Genomic DNA, 17,988 nt, shown 5'->3' on the forward strand with positions numbered 1-17,988 from the left:
CCTGCCCCCTGTGACGGCCCCCTCACTGTGCGCTCCTCTCTCTGTATACAGGGTGTCCATCCCTCTGCTGAAGACGTTGGATCAGATGTTGGCCAACAGCTGCTTCGAGCTCTTCACACAGGAAGAAAGGTAAGAACTTGTGTCACACCCCAAGGTATCGTACGGGGCATAGGTCGGGGGGAGCGGGGGGTTGTTGCACTGGCTCTGTTTCTCCTGATTTCAGGTAGACAGAATTTATTGACATCTTCCTGTATCATGAATACAATGCCAGCATGGCAGTGCAAACTGGTATGCTGGCTGTGAAGTAAAAAACAGCTGGCGGAAGGATACAAATCTGGATTAGGGTCCACTCACCTGGCCGGCACCCACGTAGAACTGCCTATTCTTGTCTTTTTTTTTTCGGAAGCCGCGGACAGCACACTGTGTGCTGTCCGAATCTCTTCCGGCCCCATAGAGAATGAATGGGTCCGGATTCGTTGCGGAACAAATTCGGACCCATTTTTACAGACGTGTGAATGGACCCTTACAGTGTGGAGTTATGGTACTCTGCGTCTGTGAATAGCTGGGTGACCGCACCTATAGGCGGTGTAAAGGGGGCTTGGGCTGGTGACCAGTGGAGCAGGGGGTCTCTGGAGTAGGGTGTCCTGTTCATGTCCAGTTGCCCCTAGCTAATGGTAGAGTAGTTGTCAGATTTAGTACTACCTTATTTACAGGCTGACACCCCCCCCCATTATAATACACAGGAAGGGAGCCCTGCAGATAACATGGCTAGAAGACCCCCTCACCCCAGAAGTCACATGGACCCCAAAGGTCACAGGCCCTCAGTGTGGGGAGGGGGTACCATGGACATCATAGGCCCTTAATATGGGGGGGGGGGTGTTAAATTGGACCTCATAGGCACTTAATGTGGGGAGGGGGGCACCATGGACCTCATAGGCCTTCAATGTGGGGGGGGGGGGGGGGCACCATGGACCTCATAGGCCCTCAATGTGGGGAGGGGGGCACCATGGACCTCATAGGCCCTCAGTGTGGGGAGGGGGGCACCATAAACCTCATAGAATCTAAATGTGGGGAGGGGGGCACCATGGACCTCATAGGCCCTCAATGTGGGGAGGTGGGCACTAACTTTTGCAGTCTCTATATGGGTGACCACCTAGAGCTCATCATCCTTCCATAAAGTAGTAGAACTGCCTGTATATCCACCCATGAACCAGGAAGATCAGGATGAGCGGTGTTATATGCCCTATCCCATATGCTGTGTGAGCAGGATGTGGTAAGGGCAGGTATTTATCCTCTAAATCGGTGATCTCCAACCTGTGAATCTCCAGGTGTTGCAGAACTACAACTCCCATCATGCCTTGATAGCCACAGTCTAGTTGCAATTTTGGAACAACTGGAAAATTTCAGGATGGAGAACATTACTCCTGCTGTGAGTGCCCATTTTGTGTTGCTGTCATGACAGTGGCAGGACATGCTGGGAGTTGTAGTTCCTCAGTAGTTGGTAACCCGGTGCTTTTGTCTCCCGCAGTCACCCGTTTGCCTCTGAATTACTTGCACTTTGTAAAGAGGAGATTAAGAGGTCCAAGGACATCCAGAAGCTGCGATCCAGCACGGCCGTGTGAGTCTGCCTCTGTTATCAGCCTCTTCAGTCTGGGAGCGGCTGAAGGTGTGAGATGATGGGTGCATTCATCCTCCACACCTCATATTATCTGCACAATGTGGTGAGAAGAGCTGGAGCTCTGGTACACTGGCAGCTGCTTTCAGGTGCCGATACTTGTCAGAACAGCACCGCCCGCCACTTCCTCCGCTCCTTTACAGCGAGGATCGGGGCACTGGACGCTGTGTGTAATATATAAACCACAGGGTGACAGCGGCTGCATGCCCTCCTCCAGAGCATGCCTTCACCCAGAGCCTGTTCTCCACCGCATTGTGGCTTATTTACATTCCCTTGGCCCTGGCTTGTGGGCAGTGATTGCCCTGGACCTACTGACACGCGGGCAGTGATTGCCCTGGACCTACCGACACACGGGCAGTGATTGCCCTGGACCTACCGACACGCGGGCAGTGATTGCCCTGGACCTACCGACACGCGGGCAGTGATTGCCCTGGACCTACCGACACGCGGGCAGTGATTGCCCTGGACCTACCGACACGCGGGCAGTGATTGCCCTGGACCTACCGACACGCGGGCAGTGATTGCCCTGGACCTTCCGACACGCGGGCAGTGATTGCCCTGGACCTACCGACACACGGGCAGTGATTGCCCTGGACCTACCGACACGCGGGCAGTGATTGCCCTGAACCTTCCAACACGCGGGCAGTGATTGCCCTGGACCTACCGACACGCGGGCAGTGATTGCCCTGGACCTACCGACACGCGGGCAGTGATTGCCCTGGACCTACCGACACGCGGGCAGTGATTGCCCTGGACCTACCGACACGCGGGCAGTGATTGCCCTGGCAGTGACACGACAGCCTCTCTCTCTAGGTGCATGGGTTGTGCCCACTTGAATTAATCTTCCTCCCTTTTCTCCGCAGGTTCTGCGGTCTGATCCAGTTTCCTGGAGAGATCCGAAAGAAGGTTTTATTTCACCTGCTTCTCATGGTTTGCCATCCGTTCCCCGTGGTAAGTGACGGCCTCGTCGTTCCAGATGTTGAGGAACTATAACCCCCAGCACGCCTTGGCAGCCTGCAGACCCTGGATTATGATGGAGGACTCGGGGATTTAGTCAGCAGTGATATAATGTCACCTGCAGGGGGCTCACCCATTACAGAGCTGAGCCAGGCACACAGGTCACACGTGGAGGTGCTGCAGAGCTGCGCTCCCTTCATTCTACTGTCAAATGTTCTGCAACTTCACAACAGACTTTTTCTCTTCCTTTTCTGAATCTCTGCTTGCTGTCAGTGAATGTAGGGCTGAAACAATTACTTGATTTAGGCTACTTTCGGCACTGACCTCCGGCAGGCTGTTCCGTCGGGTGAACAGCCTGTCGGATCCGTCCTGCCGCTAGTGACCATGTGCCCCCTGACTGCCGCTCCGTCCCCATCGACTATAATGGGGGCGGAGTTACGGCGAGAGGCTGCTGGAATAAATGTTGGACATGTCGTAGTTTTATTCCGGCAGCCTCTTGCCGTGCCTCCGCCCCCATTATAGTCAATGGGGATGGAGCGGCAGTCTGGGGGCACACGGTCACTAGCGGCAGGACGGATCCGAGAGGCTGTTCACCCGACGGAGCAGCCTGCCGGAGGTCCGTGCCGCTAGTGTGAAAGTAGCCTTAATCGAGTAATTAGACACAAAAAAAATTGTTCGTCTCGTGACCATGGAGCGGGAGTGAATCGCTTGCTATTACTTACCGCTCCGTGGTCACCCGCCGGCCCGCACTGCGCTGCACTTTTTTCCTGACACATCATAGTGCACGGGGGGCAGTTGGTGGCACTGAAGGGCAGTTGGGGGGGCAAGCTGGTGGCGCTGGGGGGGCAAGCTGGTGGCGCTGGGGGAGCAAGCTGGTGGCGCTGGGGGAGCAAGCTGGTGGCGCTGGGGGGCAAGCTGGTGGCACTGGGGGGCAAGCTGATGGCACTGGGGTGAGGAAGAGCTGAAGGCACTGGGGGAACGGAGCTAATGGCACGGGGGGAACTGATGCACTTGGGCTGATCGCACAGGGGGGAACGAAGGGTGTTGGTGTCTGATTTCTTATAAAGGAAAACAGTCAATTTTTTTTTTCTTATTAGATTACTCGATTACTAAAATAATTGTTTACTGCAGCCCTAAATGTGAGCATTTATCTTTACACCCAGAGGCTGATAACCCATCTTATTCCGGTCTATACATTCTGAACTGACACACTGTTACAAACTGTCAGAGCAGCAGATAGAATGGATCAAGTTGCTGTGAAATATGCTGTGGCGTGTCCAAGGGTCATACTCCGGGTACTGGAAGCGTTAGATGCTTCTCTAGCTAGAAGCAGTGGAGCTCGTGGGTAATGGGTATCGTCTCATACATCTATGTGCAATAAACTAGATATTACAACGCTCCCTACTGGCAGAATGAGGGTAGTGCACCTGTCATATAGTGATGTTACAGGCTGTAGTTCTTTATTGCGCACACGTGTAATACAGCTCCTCCTGCTAGCAGAGTTCTGGTACTGCACCTCTCATATAGTGATGTTACAGGCTGTAGTTATTTATTGCACACACACACACACACACGTGTATTACAGCTCCTCCTGCTAGCAGAGTTCAGGTACTGCACCTCTTATATAGTGATGGTACAGGCTGTAGTTATTTATTGCACACACACGTGTATTACAGCTCCTCCTGCTGGCAGAGTTCAGGTACTGCACCTCTCATATAGTGATGTTACAGGCTGTAGTTATTTATTGTAGAAGTTGTTTGGACGGCACTCCTTTAACAGTGGTCCGGTGCTCAGCGGTAGACAGTCAGTATATAAAGAATATTAAACCGCGGCACTCGAATTAAGTAGTTAAGTATTTATTAATCCATCCACAAAAATAGGACTTAAGGCCAACGTTTCGGTCTCATCCCGAGACCTTGTTCACGGCCTGGAAGCAAGAAACGTCTGGTGTGGAGGTGAGCTATTAGCCATCCTCCACACCAGACGTTTCTTGCTTCCAGGCCGTGAACAAGGTCTCGGGATGAGACCGAAACGTTGGCCTTAAGTCCTATTTTTGTGGATGGATTAATAAGTAGTTATTTATTGCACACACACGTGTAATACAGCTCCTCCTGCTAGCAGAGTTCAGGTACTGCACCTCTCATATAGTGATGTTACAGGCTGTAGTTCTTTATTGCACACACACGTGTAATACAGCTCCTCCTGCTAGCAGAGTTCAGGTACTGCACCTCTCATATAGTGATGTTACAGGCTGTAGTTCTTTATTGCACACACACATGTAATACAGCTCCTCCTGCTAGCAGAGTTCAGGTACTGCACCTCTCATATAGTGATGTTACAGGCTGTAGTTATATATTGCACACACACGTGTAATACAGATCCTCCTGCTGGCAGAGTTCAGGTACTGCACCTCTTGTATAGTGATGGTACAGGCTGTAGTTATTTATTGCACACACACACGCGTGTATTACAGCTCCTCCTGCTAGCAGATTTCAGGTACTGCACCTCTCATATAGTGTTGTTACAGGCTGTAGTTATTTATTGCACACGCGTGTAATACAGCTCCTCCTGCTAGCAGATTTCAGGTACTGCACCTCTTATATAGTGATGTTACAGGCTGTAGTTATATATTGCGCACACGTGTAATACAGCTCCTCCTGCTGGCAGAGTTCAGGTACTGCACCTCTCATATAGTGATGGTACAGGCTGTAGTTATCTATTGCACACACATGTGTAATACAGCTCCTCCTGCTGGCAGAGTTCAGGTACTGCACCTCTTATATAGTGATGGTACAGGCTGTAGTTATTTATTGCACACACACGTGTAATACAGCTCCTCCTGCTAGCAGAGTTCAGGTACTGCACCTCTTATATAGTGATGTTACAGGCTTTAGTTATTTATTGCACACACGCGTGTATGCACCCATATATGATATCTGTTTGTCACGTCCCGGCAGGTGAGAAAATCCACTGCCAATGATGTGTATGAAATGCTGATTACATACGATGACGTCATAGATCCAGAGGTCCTGGAGGAAGTGATGACCGTGCTGAGCGACACCAGCTGGTGAGTACCAAGGAACGTGTTAATTAATATGTATGATCAGGAGAGCCCGGCGGCAGGGGTCATTCATATACAGCAAGTACAGCAAGCAGAGGAACCTAACAGCCAGAAATATCCTCTGCGGGAGCAGTTCCCCTTGGGGTGGGAGGTAATGGCGGAAACATTTAGCGCCTCTGGTGTGATATAGGATATTAGATACAGGTCGCGGGCGGTATCACCAGCCATCTGTCTGATCCTGGCCGGACCATCCGCAGCCCTGAGATCAGGAGCGGGACCACAGAGCACCACGCGTTTCGCATCTCTGTAACAATGGATGTAACACTCATACACTTCACAGCTGAGGGTTTGTTACAGTTGTATCCAGTCAGCTGTGATATGAACTGACTCCTGAGCAATCCTTTTTACCTGCCCTGATACATTGTACCAAACTACTGGGACAGGAGACAGATTTCTGCTGCTCGTGCAGTTGTCTAGTCTGGATACAACTGTACCAAACCCTCAGCTGTGAGAAGTATTGTGTATGGTAGGAGGATACACAGTACGTAAGCCTTTCCACGTGTTTCTGATCTGGCCTTTAATAGGCAGAAATGACCAGGACAGCGAACACTTACATGCAGGTCACCTACCTCCCATATACTGTTCTGTACTGATAGTACCTGTGTTTAACCCTGCGTCTTCCTCTGTGCAGGGATACTGACCTGACGTACGTCCGTGAGCAGCGCAACCTCCTGTGTGACCTGCTGAAGGTGCCTAAACCCACCCTGCTGTCCAAGGTAAGAGGAGCCGGACCCCCCAGGATCCACAGCTGTACGTGTGTCAGGCCTGAGGAGAGCAGGGGTTAATAATCCAGCCTCCTGCCAGGAAAGAGACCCTCGCAGACCCCCGGAGCAGTGACAGTGTGTGACCTTACCCATGTCTCAGTATTTCGCTTCTCTGAATGGAAACCTCTGGGTTTACACCCAGAGGTTGCACGCTCCTCAAGACCTAATACAGCTGAGGGTTTGTTACAGTTGCATCCCGTCTAGACATTCACCTGGGAAGTCAATACAGCTGCCTAGTTCGTTACAGTGTATCAGTCCAGGAGGTTACCTCACAGAGGATTGTCTAGACTGGATACAGTGGATCTTCAGAAGTATTCGGTCTGTAAAGGTGCCTAAAATAATATGTTCCTATTCACTGACCGCAAGCAGAGCTAATGAAAATGAAGAGCAGTTGACAGAAATGATATTAAAAAGTTGCAGCACTGTTGATGATACGGATTACACTTGGACATAAAACTTGACGACAAGTGAGGTCGCATTCACCCAACCATATCCGCCAAATACGTATGCGCATGTGCATCCCGCACTTACCACGGGCGCCACTGAAAGAATGCTTATTCTTCTAGAATAGGACACGTTCTTTAATTTGTGTCCCAGCTGCAGGGATAGAAATGAATGGGTCCGGGTGCAGTACACCAAAAATGCGGACCGGACCGAAAATACGGTGGTGTGCGAGCACCGTAAACGTGTATACACTGAGCTCCCCCAGAACTGTGTCACTAGAGCTCAGATCATTAAAGGGATGCATAGAAATCAGGAATGTCTGTTAAAGGGGCTACCCGTAGTGGTGTGTCCTCTATGCCTGCCGTCGCCCTCTATCACATTTCCCGGATACCACCATGACGCCTGCAGTACACATGGAATAATCTGTGATATTAACGGTATATACGTCCTTGACCCGCAGGCTTCACAGCCCTGACAACTCGGAAGAAACTGCGAGGAGACGGAAGGATGTTTACAAGAAATGTCAGCGCTGCCTGTGGGGACCTGAGGAAGGAGCCGTCGGCGCAGTCCTGCTGGTGGCCAGCAGGTGGCACTGTACGCTCATCGTGTCTGCTCTGTACATCACATGCCTAAATGTAATAAAAACCTGCTTGTCGTATTGCAGTGAATTACTACCACAACACAGGAGCACGGGGCTGGGCATGCTGGGATGTGTAGTTCTAGGGAGGACGTAGAGATGGCAACTGGTAACATCATTCATCTAGTGCAGGGGTGGTGAACCTCCGGTCTGGGGGCCACATTCGGCCCACGGCATCATTTCATGTGGCCCCCGGCTCCCTGCTAGAGGATATAGTATGAATGCGGTCATTAGCATGCGGGTGGCGGTGAGGACAGCGCTGCACTGGCTGTACTTTCCTTCCCTGGTCTCCTTCTGGCCCCACGTACAGTGTCAGGACGTTTTGCAGGTAATCGCGCACTATGTGCGCCATCAGGTCACAGTGCAGTGTCGTGGGAAGACAACCAGGGAGGGTGAGTGAATCTGCCGAGTAGCAGTGCTGTCCGGAGCTAGAGAGGCAAGTATAAAATCTGATTGGGGTCTGATCTAAGGCTAATGGAGGCTGGAAAGGATCTGAGGCTGATGGGTCTGATAGAAGGCCGATCTGAGGCTGAGGGGTCTGATAGAAGGCCGATCTGAGGCTGATGAGGGCTGAGGGGTCTGATAGAAGGCCGATCTGAGGCTGAGGGGTCTGATAGAAGGCCGATCTGAGGCTGATGAGGGCTGAGGGGTCTGATAGAAGGCCGATCTGAGGCTGATGAGGGCTGAGGGGTCTGATAGAAGGCCGATCTGAGGCTGATGAGGGCTGAGGGGTCTGATAGAAGGCCGATCTGAGGCTGATGAGGGCTGAGGGGTCTGATAGAAGGCCGATCTGAGGCTGATGAGGGCTGAGGGGTCTGATAGAAGGCCGATCTGAGGCTGATGAGGGCTGAGGGGTCTGATAGAAGGCCGATCTAAGGCTAATCTGCGGCTGGGTAGTCTGATTATCTGATCTGAAGCAGATATAGGCTGGGGAGGCTGAGAAAGAGACAAAGGCAGGGGCCGTTGCGAAGAAAGAGGCAGGCAGAGTGGCAGCTGGATGAACCCCTCTCTGGACCCCCTGGGATTTGCTTGGCTGCCATTAATGCCAAAGCAAGAACTAAGTACATAACCTTCTGAAATAAAAAATGAGACTGCTATGTTTTGTCAAAATGGCGCCTGTACTATATGTAATCTATATAGTGCAGGCGCCATTTTGTGCTGCAAGAATACAGCGCTCCTGGATTTTTCAAAATTGAAGCCCAATTTCTGTACCTTACCCCTGAGTTAGTTATATGTTTGACCAATTATAGCAGTCACATTTTTATAGGGTAAGTGAACATTAGTATTAATTTTTGTTAACCTGTCCCAAATACCCTAATTACAGTTTTTGTAATGTAGTTTGATTTTATTTATTTTTTACAAAATACATTAATAAGGTATATTACAAAAAACGGTTATTAGGGATTAGAGTTGAGCGAACCCGAACTGTAAAGTTCGGGTTCGTACTGAACTTTCGGTTTTTCGGCACCCGAACATTTACGTAAAAGTTCGGTGTTCGGCGCTTTCTTGGCGCTTTTTGAAAGGCTGCACAGCAGCCAATCAACAAGCGTCATACTACTTGCCCCAAAAGGCCGTCAGAGCCATGCCTACTATTGGCATGGCTGTGATTGGCCAGTGCACCATGTGACCCAGGCTCTATTTAGGCTGGAGTCACGTAGCGCCGCCCATCACTCTGCTCTGATCAGTGTAGGGAGAGGCTGCAGCTGCTGTGAGGGAGAGATCAGGGAGAAATCTTATGAAGAACTGCTTCTTTACTCAGCGATCTTCAGCAAATGTGTTTTGTGGGTGCAGTGCACAATTTTTTTTAGGCCTGCCCTGAGCCAACTACTGCCGAAAACTAACTTTTTTTTCTTCAGTTAGTCAATATCAATACATAATCGGCAGCCATTTTATGCAACGATAGTGCACCAGCACAGGCTATCTGCAAGTCCAGAAAATGATGATTACACTTACCGGTAATCGGATTTTCCTGACCCCACGACAGCACCACTGAGAGATGGCTCCTCCTCCATGGACAGGAAACCTGTAGCATAAAAAGGTGGAGCCACTCTCCCACCTCAGTGGGTTTACAGAGTATGAGAGGGACTCCCCTTTTGGTTAATACAATATCCATATAATTTTATTTTTTTTTTTTTTTTTTTTGCATCTCACCACGTGAAATTTAACACCAACCACCACCTTAGGGAGGGAATTAGACGGGTGGGGTCAGGAAAATCCGATTACCGGTAAGTGTAATCATCAGTTTTCCCCTCCCCACGACAGCACCACTGAGAGAGATTACATAGAAATCAAGGGTGGGTGACAACCTCTAATACTTTAGTACCAAAAAGTAGGTCAGAGATGGAGTCAAGTTGAAGCCTATAGTGTTTATAGAAGGTAGACGGAGAAGCCCATGTGGCCGCCCTGCAGATTTGGTCAATAGAAACACTAGACCTTTCTGCCCAAGAGGTAGACACCGCCCTAGTAGAGTGCGCCTTCAACGATAGTGGAGGAGACAGACCAGAACAGGAGTAGGCTAAAGAAATTAGCTCCCTAATCCACCGGGCGATGGTACTTTTTGAGGCCGCATTACCTTTCCTGGCCCCCGCGTACAAGACTAACAAGGATGAGGATTTTCTCCAGTCCTTGGATCTCCCTAGGTACTGGATGAGGCACCTTCTTACGTCTAATAAGTGCCATCTTTCTTCATCCTCGGATTTTGGCTCTGGAAAAAAGACTGGGAGAAATATCTCCTGCAACCTGTTAGTTTTAGAAGGTACTTTAGGGATGAACTTTGAATCTGGTCTTAGTATCACCCTATCCTCGCGTATGATCATAAACGGGGGATTAATAGATAGGGCCTGGAGCTCGCTAACTCTACGTGCTGAAATGAGCGCTATCAACATAACCAACTTTAGTGTTAGATATTTAATTGAGCAATCTTCAATGGGCTCAAATGGACGAGTAGTCAAGGCTTTTAAAACCAAGTTCAAGTCCCAGGGGGGAAATCTGGGTCCCTTGACTGGTGCAACCCTAGCCACTGCCTTGAAGAACCTAACTATCCAGGGATCCATGGCCAGGCTCCTACCGCTTAAACCTGAGAGTGCCGAAACTTGAACCTTCAGGGTACTTTCTGCTAATCCTAGAGATAGCCCTCTCTGCAGGTCTTGACACCAGTATTTGGCCAGAGAGGATTTCCACCAGACAGGTCTTAGAATTTCTACAAAGGACAGAAATCTCTTCCATATTCTGGCATAAATAGTATTAGTTACTTTTTTCCTGCTTTTAAGAATAGTAGAAACTAGTGCTTCCGAGAATCCTTCCTTAATTAAGTGTGCCCTCTCAATCTCCATGCCGTAAGATGTAAAGATTCTACCTCTGGGTGCATTACTGGGCCCTGCCTCAGGAGATTCGGACTCTCGGTAAGAACCCATGGTTCTGCTACCGACATGGACCTGAGAAGGGAGAACCATGCCCTTCTGGGCCAGAAGGGGGCTATCACTATCATGTCCGACTTTTCTTCCCTTATTTTTTTGAGGACTCTGGGAAGGAGTTGAAGAGGGGGAAAGGCATATCCCAGATGAAATTTCCATTCTAGGAGGAAGGCATCCACTCCAAATGGGGATTCGTAAGGGCTGAGGGAGCAAAACCTTGCTACCTGTCTGTTCTCCCTGGTGGCAAAAAGATCTATATCTGGTATCCCCCATAGATCCACGATCTTTGCAAATACTGATGGGTCCAGGGACCACTCTCCCTGTTTCAACCGATGACTGCTTAAAAAGTCGGCCTGAACATTCTCCTCCCCCTTTAAATGCAGAGCGGATATGTGAGCTAAATCCCCTTTTATCACTGAGAATATCATCTCTGTCTCCCTCATCAAAGATCGGGATTTGGTACCTCCCTGACGGTTTAGGTATGACACCACCGTCCTGTTGTCCGACATGATCCTGACATGCTGGTGCTGTAGTTCTGGAAGGGCTGTCCTTAAGGCTAATAGTACTGCTCTCAATTCTTTCCTGTTGGAAGAGAACTGTTTTTGTAACGGGGACCATATTCCCTGCCTCAACTGACCCCTGAAATGTGCGCCCCACCCCCATGGGCTGGCGTCCGTTGTAATCACTATTGGATCGGGGTAATTCCACTGAATACCCTGGTCTAAGTTTTCGACCTCCAACCACCAGTTGAGGGAGACAAGGGTCTTCTGGCTGAGACACATCTGGGAGTCCAAGGTCAATTCCCTTCATCTTGTTGTAGTCAATATTTCCCACTGTAACATCCTTGAATGGAACTGTGCCCATCGTACTGCTGGAATACAGGCAGTCATCAAACCCAGTATGGACATTGCTTTCCGGACTGACATACTCGGATTCTCCTGAGCTCTCCGGGCCTCGTTCTGGATTCTGGTTATCTTTTCTGATGGAAGAAACGTTTTTTGTTGCACCGAGTCCAGCTGCAATCCCAGGAATGTCTGACTTGTGCTGGGCTCTAACTTGGATTTCTTTAAGTTGATTATCCAGCCCAGATGCTCCAGGATCTGAATTACTTTCTGGACCGAATTCTGGAATTTTTCTCGTGTTTTTGCTATAATCAAGAAGTCGTCTAGATAGGGAAGAAACAGAATATCTTCCTTCCGGATAAAGGATGCCACCTCCGCCATCACCTTGGTAAAGGTTCTCGGAGCCGTTGATAGGCCGAAGGGCATGGCCTGAAACTGTAGGTGTCTGGTTCCCTGGTCCTCTACAACTGCTACCCTCAGAAATTTCTGGGCGCGGGGATGCATCCGGATATGTAGATATGCGTCTTTCAAATCTAGCACCGCCATGAAACATCTCTGAAAAACTAAATGGATTGCCGACTTTATGGTTTCCATCTTGAATCTTTTTATTACCAGATGTTTGTTTAGTTGTTTTAAATTTATAATTGTTCGGTAGGAGCAGTCCGGTTTTTTGACTAAGAACAGAGTAGAGTAGAAGCCCTCCCCCTGTTCTGCCCTTGGTACTGGTACTAATACTTTTTTCTCTATCAGCAGATCTACCTCTCTTGACAATTTTTTGGATTTTTTTCTAACCACGAATCTCTGAGGAAATTGTCCTCTGAACTGTAGTTTTAACCCCTCTGTCACAACTCCAGTCACCCATTTTCCTGCAACTTCTCTCCAGGCGGAGTGAAATTTTTTTAGTCTCCCTCCTACCTGTAGTCTGGTGTCATTTTTTTGACAGCTTGTCCTTCTGGGAGGAGGAGGAACTTCCAAACATGAAGCCCCTACCGCCTGACCCTCTTGGTCTGGGAAACTGATCTCTATCCCCCGGCTGTCTCTTTCCCTGAAACCTGGAAGTATTCTGAAAAGGACGTCTATAAGGCCTAAACTGAGAAAAGGAAGATTCCTGAGGCATTCTCTTTTTTCTATCGGCTGCCTTTTCTAAGAGACCATCCAGCTCTGGGCCAAACAAAAACTGCCCCTGACAGGGGATACTACATAGCCGCTGCTTAGAGGCCATGTCGCCTCCCCTCCAGTTCTTAAGCCATAGGGCTCTACGCGCAGAATTTGAAGTTGACGCAGATCTGGCTGCCAACCGAACCGCCTCAACGGAAGCGTCCGATAGGAAATCCGCCGCCTTCTGCAGGGTTGGCAATGAATTTAAAATCTGATCCCTAGGACACTTATCTCTTAACTGTCTCTCCAGCCACAAGGCTAAGGACCTGGCCGTAACTTTAGCTGCAATGTTAGGTCTAAACGAAGCTGTGGATGCTTCCCAAGTATTCTTGAGGCAAGAGTCTATCTTCTTGTCTAGCGGGTCCTTTAAAAATCCCATATCATCGAATGGTAAAGAAGATCTCCTGGAAACCTTAGAAATGGCCACGTCTAATTTAGGTGCTTTATTCCATGAAGTTGTAGCCTCTTCCTCAAAGGGGTATTTCCTCTTAATTTTTACTAACAAAGACTTTTTTGTCCGGCCTCTTCCATTCCTTTTCAATTAAAGCCGATATGCTCTTATGTAAAGGAAAACACCTTCTTTTCTTTTCCCGCAATCCTTCAAAGACTGTATCCGCCATAGACCTGTCTTCTCCGTATCAGTTACTGGGAATAAAAAAAAAAAATTCTCTTGTTCTTCTTCCTCTAAGGATGAATCTTCCGATCTCTCATCCCTATCCTCCTCGCTAATACCTGTAGACTCTATGTCTGAATCCGTCCTTTCTACTGTTTTTTTTAGACTTTTTAGAAGATTTAAGGGTTTCCTTGACTTCCGTTTTAATTAACTCTCTAATGCCCTTCATGAAGTTTGGGGATTCTTCTGCCAGAGTCTTTTCAATACAATCCTGGCATAATTTTTTGGTATAAGAAGAAGACAAGGGGCATTTACACAATGCACATTCCTTATATTTCTTTTTTGATATTGCTTTTTTAGGTGCCATCTAAAAAACCAAGTGATAGATACGAAAGACATACATTAGTATCTTCATAAGTATCCTGTATCTTACCCCCTTAGAAGTCTTCTATACCGGCTTCTTCTGGTCTCTTATCCTCTTCCATCCTGGAGGCATAGAGGATAATAGTAAATATGTTGCAGGGAACAGCACCTCTCCTCTGAGAGTTCCACATGTTCCCTGGGAGCGCCTGCAACCGAGGTGTCTGCTTCTCACCCTTCTGCCGCTTGCACCAACTCTGCTGAGGAGGAGAAAAAACTGGCCAAAGTTTTAAGTGAGGTCCGCCGACCTCCATGCACCTCTGAGTACTGCCGGCAGAGAGAAATCCTTTTATTTCCGGTCACCTGACCGGAACTCCACTGTGGAACACACGTCTTACCTGACGTCATTCCTGCGACTTCCGGTTTGGCGCTCCGGCGTGTTCCACTGCTCCGGCTTCCGCCTGCAGTCCCTCCTGGGTGCACGCCTGGGACAGCCGCCCTCTGGCGCGTCCTCTATCAGCCGCTCTGCACCGCGGTCACACTCCTTTGAGGGACCGGTGTCCTCAGTCTCAGGATGAAACAGCTGGCCTGGACCAACCTCCACCCCTCAGGTAACTCCGCACCTGGAAGACTGGCATGACCCATGGCTCTCTAGGATTTCCAAGCCATGGGTCCCTAGAAGAAAAAACTTACTACAAGTCTCCTGCTCCAGGACAGGAAACCTCACTGAGTTGGGAGAGTGTCTCCACCTTTTTTATGCTACAGGTTTCCTGTCCATGGAGGAGGAGCCATCTCTCAGTGGTGCTGTCGTGGGGGAGGGGAAAATACAGCTTTGAGACACTGGGGTTAAAAAAAACCTTTTTTTCATATAGTTCACATCTAGGATTAGACGTGCATAAGTGAGTGTCACATTTAGGCCACAAATACGGCTTTTTGGTTACTGGGGTTAAAAAACCCTCTGATATACTGCACATCTGGGATTACACGTGCATGAGTGACTGTCACATTTAGGCCACAAATACCGCTGTCATATAGAGTTAATAATAATAATTTAGTGCAATACCCTACATCAGGGTTTTTATTGGCGGTTAATTATTTTTAACAGACTTAACCACTTTTTACTTTGCTTTGTGAACGCTAACTATGAGGCAAACATCTCATAAGGGACGTGGTGGAGCCTCTGGTGCAGGGAGAGGACGTGGCCGTTCTGCCACAGCTACACGTCCTACTGAACCTACTACCTCAGGTCCCAGTAACAGCCAGAATCTACAGCAATATTTGGTGTGGCCTAATGCCGTTCTAAGGATGGTAAGGCCTGAGCAAGTACAGGCGCTAGTCAATTGGGTGGCAGACAGTGGATCCAGCACGTTCACATTATCTCCCACCCAGTCGTCTGCAGAAAGCGAACAGGTGGCGCCTGAAACCCATGCCCATCAGTCTGTCACATCACCCCCGTGCATATCGGGGAACCTGTCTGAGCCTCAAGTCATGCAGCAGTCTCTTATGCTGTTTGAAGACTCTGCTGGCAGGGCTTCCCAAGGGCATCCACCTAGCCCTTCCCCAGGGGTGGAAGACATAGAATGCACTGACGCACAACCACTTATGTTTCCTGATGAGGACATGGGAATACCACCACAGCATGTCTCTGATGATGACGAAACACAGGTGCCAACTGCTGCGTCTTTCTGCAGTGTGCAGACTGAACAGGAGGTCAGGGAGGAAGACTGGGTGGAAGACGATGCAGGGGTCGATGAGGTCCTAGACCCCACATGGAATGAAGGTCGTGCCACTGACTTTCAGAATTAGGAGGAAGAGGCAGTGGTGAGACCGAGCCAACAGCGTAGCAAAAGAGGGAGCAGGGTGCAAAAGCAGAGCAGCCGTCGCCAAAACAGTTTGTCTGCTACTGGCCACCGTCACCTGGGACAGAGCACCCCAAAGGCAGCTTCAAGGAGTTCCCTGGCATGGCACTTCTTCACACAATGTGCTGACGACAAGACCCGAGTGGTTTGCACGCTGTGCCATCAGAGCCTGAAGCGAGGCATTAACGTTCTGAACCTTAGCACAACCTACATGACCAGGCATCTACATGCGAGACACGGGCTGCAGTGGAGTAAACACCTTCAAAACCAAGAAAGGGCTCAGGCCCCTCCTGCTCCCTCTTCTGCTGCTGCCTTGGCCTCTTCCTCCGCCTCTAGAGGAACGTTGGCACCTGCCACTCCTAGATGTGACTGCTGTGGACATAGCACATGTGTTTCGCACATGCGCAGCATCTAGATTTCAGTCGGAGTAGGAGACCATAGAGTCCCTGTTGTTTACACTGGGGAGAGCTCCAGAGCATAGGACACCATATCTCCCATCACACACTGTACTGGGCACAGATGGTGGACTATAGTTTGACTTCCTGCAGAATTGGTCATGTCTAAATGATTGACGTGCGTTCATCCTGCGTAAGAATAGTGTCCCTCGTCTCACATGGGATGGGCAGCCTCAGCTGAAGTCATAGTAATCTGCCTTCTCCATTTGGTTCAGAAAGTGAAGATTGTCCTCAAATCCTCCTCCTGTCAGCACCTGAGGAGCAAACCTAGTCAGTTCATCAATCACAGTGTTACCAGAACTGATACCATGTGACAGACCCTCTCCTGTCCAAAGAGCGCAGTACAGATCTGTAAAAAATGATGGAATCATCACAATTAAGAACCTTAATCACACCTCATCCAACTACAGGGTAGGCCATGAAAACCAGGCCTCTGTTTCCCATGATAATGCTCATCAAGCTTTATTCGTCAGAACTGTTACCCATAGCAACCAATCAGAGCTCAGCTTTCACTTTACCAGAGGAATGTAAGAAATGACCGATCAGAGCTCAGCTTTCACTTTACCACAGCAGTGTAAGAAATGACCAATCAGAGCTCAGCTTTCACTTTACCACAGCAGTGTAAGAAATGACCAATCAGAGCTCAGCTTTCACTTTACCACAGCAGTGTAAGAAATGACCAATCAGAGCTCAGCTTTTATTTTACCAGAGGAATGTAAGAAATGCCCAATCAGAGCTCAGCTTTCACTTTACCAGAGGAATGTAAGAAATGACCAATCAGAGCTCAGCTTTCACTTTACCACAGCAGTGTAAGAAATGACCAATCAGAGCTCAGCTTTCACTTTACCACAGCAGTGTAAGAAATGACCAATCAGAGCTCAGCTTTTATTTTACCAGAGGAATGTAAGAAATGCCCAATCAGAGCTCAGCTTTCACTTTACCAGAGGAATGTAAGAAATGACCAATCAGAGCTCAGCTTTCACTTTACCACAGCAGTGTAAGAAATGACCAATCAGAGCTCAGCTTTCACTTTACCACAGCAGTGTAAGAAATGACCAATCAGAGCTCAGCTTTTATTTTACCAGAGGAATGTAAGAAATGCCCAATCAGAGCTCAGCTTTCACTTTACCAGAGGAATGTAAGAAATGACCAATCAGAGCTCAGCTTTCACTTTACCACAGCAGTGTAAGAAATGACCAATCAGAGCTCAGCTTTCACTTTACCACAGCAGTGTAAGAAATGACCAATCAGAGCTCAGCTTTTATTTTACCAGAGGAATGTAAGAAATGAATCCAATCCTCTCCTTCCCTCCAGTCGGTGCTCCTCTTTGTGGAGGGTCAGTAGTGTTGTGTGTGAGTGCGTACAACATGTTTGATAATGGAGGCCAATGTATGCTGGACTCATTCACACAGGACTGTTCTGTGGGATGAAGTGGTGTAGTACAGGATTGCGGCTAATGCCAACAGATAGTGATGTGTCCAGACCTCCACTGTTGTCGCAGGCATCCAGGAGAACATTATGAGAAGCCTGAGAAAAGAAAAGCGAAAATGATCTTGGCGGGTGCATGTCAGCAGAACATGTCGCCTTAGGCTACTTTCACACTTGCGGCAGTGTGATCCGGCGGGCAGTTTCGTCGCCGGAACTGCCCGCCGGATCCGCCGATTTGGATGTGACTGAAAGCATTTGTGAG

At 48.9% G+C, this 17,988-nt stretch overlaps 1 protein-coding gene across 1 annotated transcript in view; it reads left to right on the forward strand.

Moving 5' to 3' along the window:
- The window catches only part of TBCD (tubulin folding cofactor D), a 134,739-nt gene extending 127,120 nt beyond the window's left edge, over nt 1–7,619 (forward strand). The window contains exons 35-40 of the mRNA XM_040436678.1: nt 52–129; nt 1,529–1,618; nt 2,539–2,626; nt 5,590–5,699; nt 6,385–6,469; nt 7,422–7,619. Of these exons, the coding sequence (XP_040292612.1) occupies nt 52–129; nt 1,529–1,618; nt 2,539–2,626; nt 5,590–5,699; nt 6,385–6,469; nt 7,422–7,436 (466 nt within the window). The 3' untranslated portion in view covers nt 7,437–7,619. The remainder of the gene's footprint in view (nt 1–51; nt 130–1,528; nt 1,619–2,538; nt 2,627–5,589; nt 5,700–6,384; nt 6,470–7,421) is intronic.
- The last annotated feature ends 10,369 nt before the right edge of the window (nt 7,620–17,988 follow it).

Source organism: Bufo bufo, chromosome 6, assembly GCF_905171765.1.
Source record: "Bufo bufo chromosome 6, aBufBuf1.1, whole genome shotgun sequence".
NCBI classification, from domain to species: Eukaryota; Metazoa; Chordata; class Amphibia; order Anura; family Bufonidae; genus Bufo; species Bufo bufo.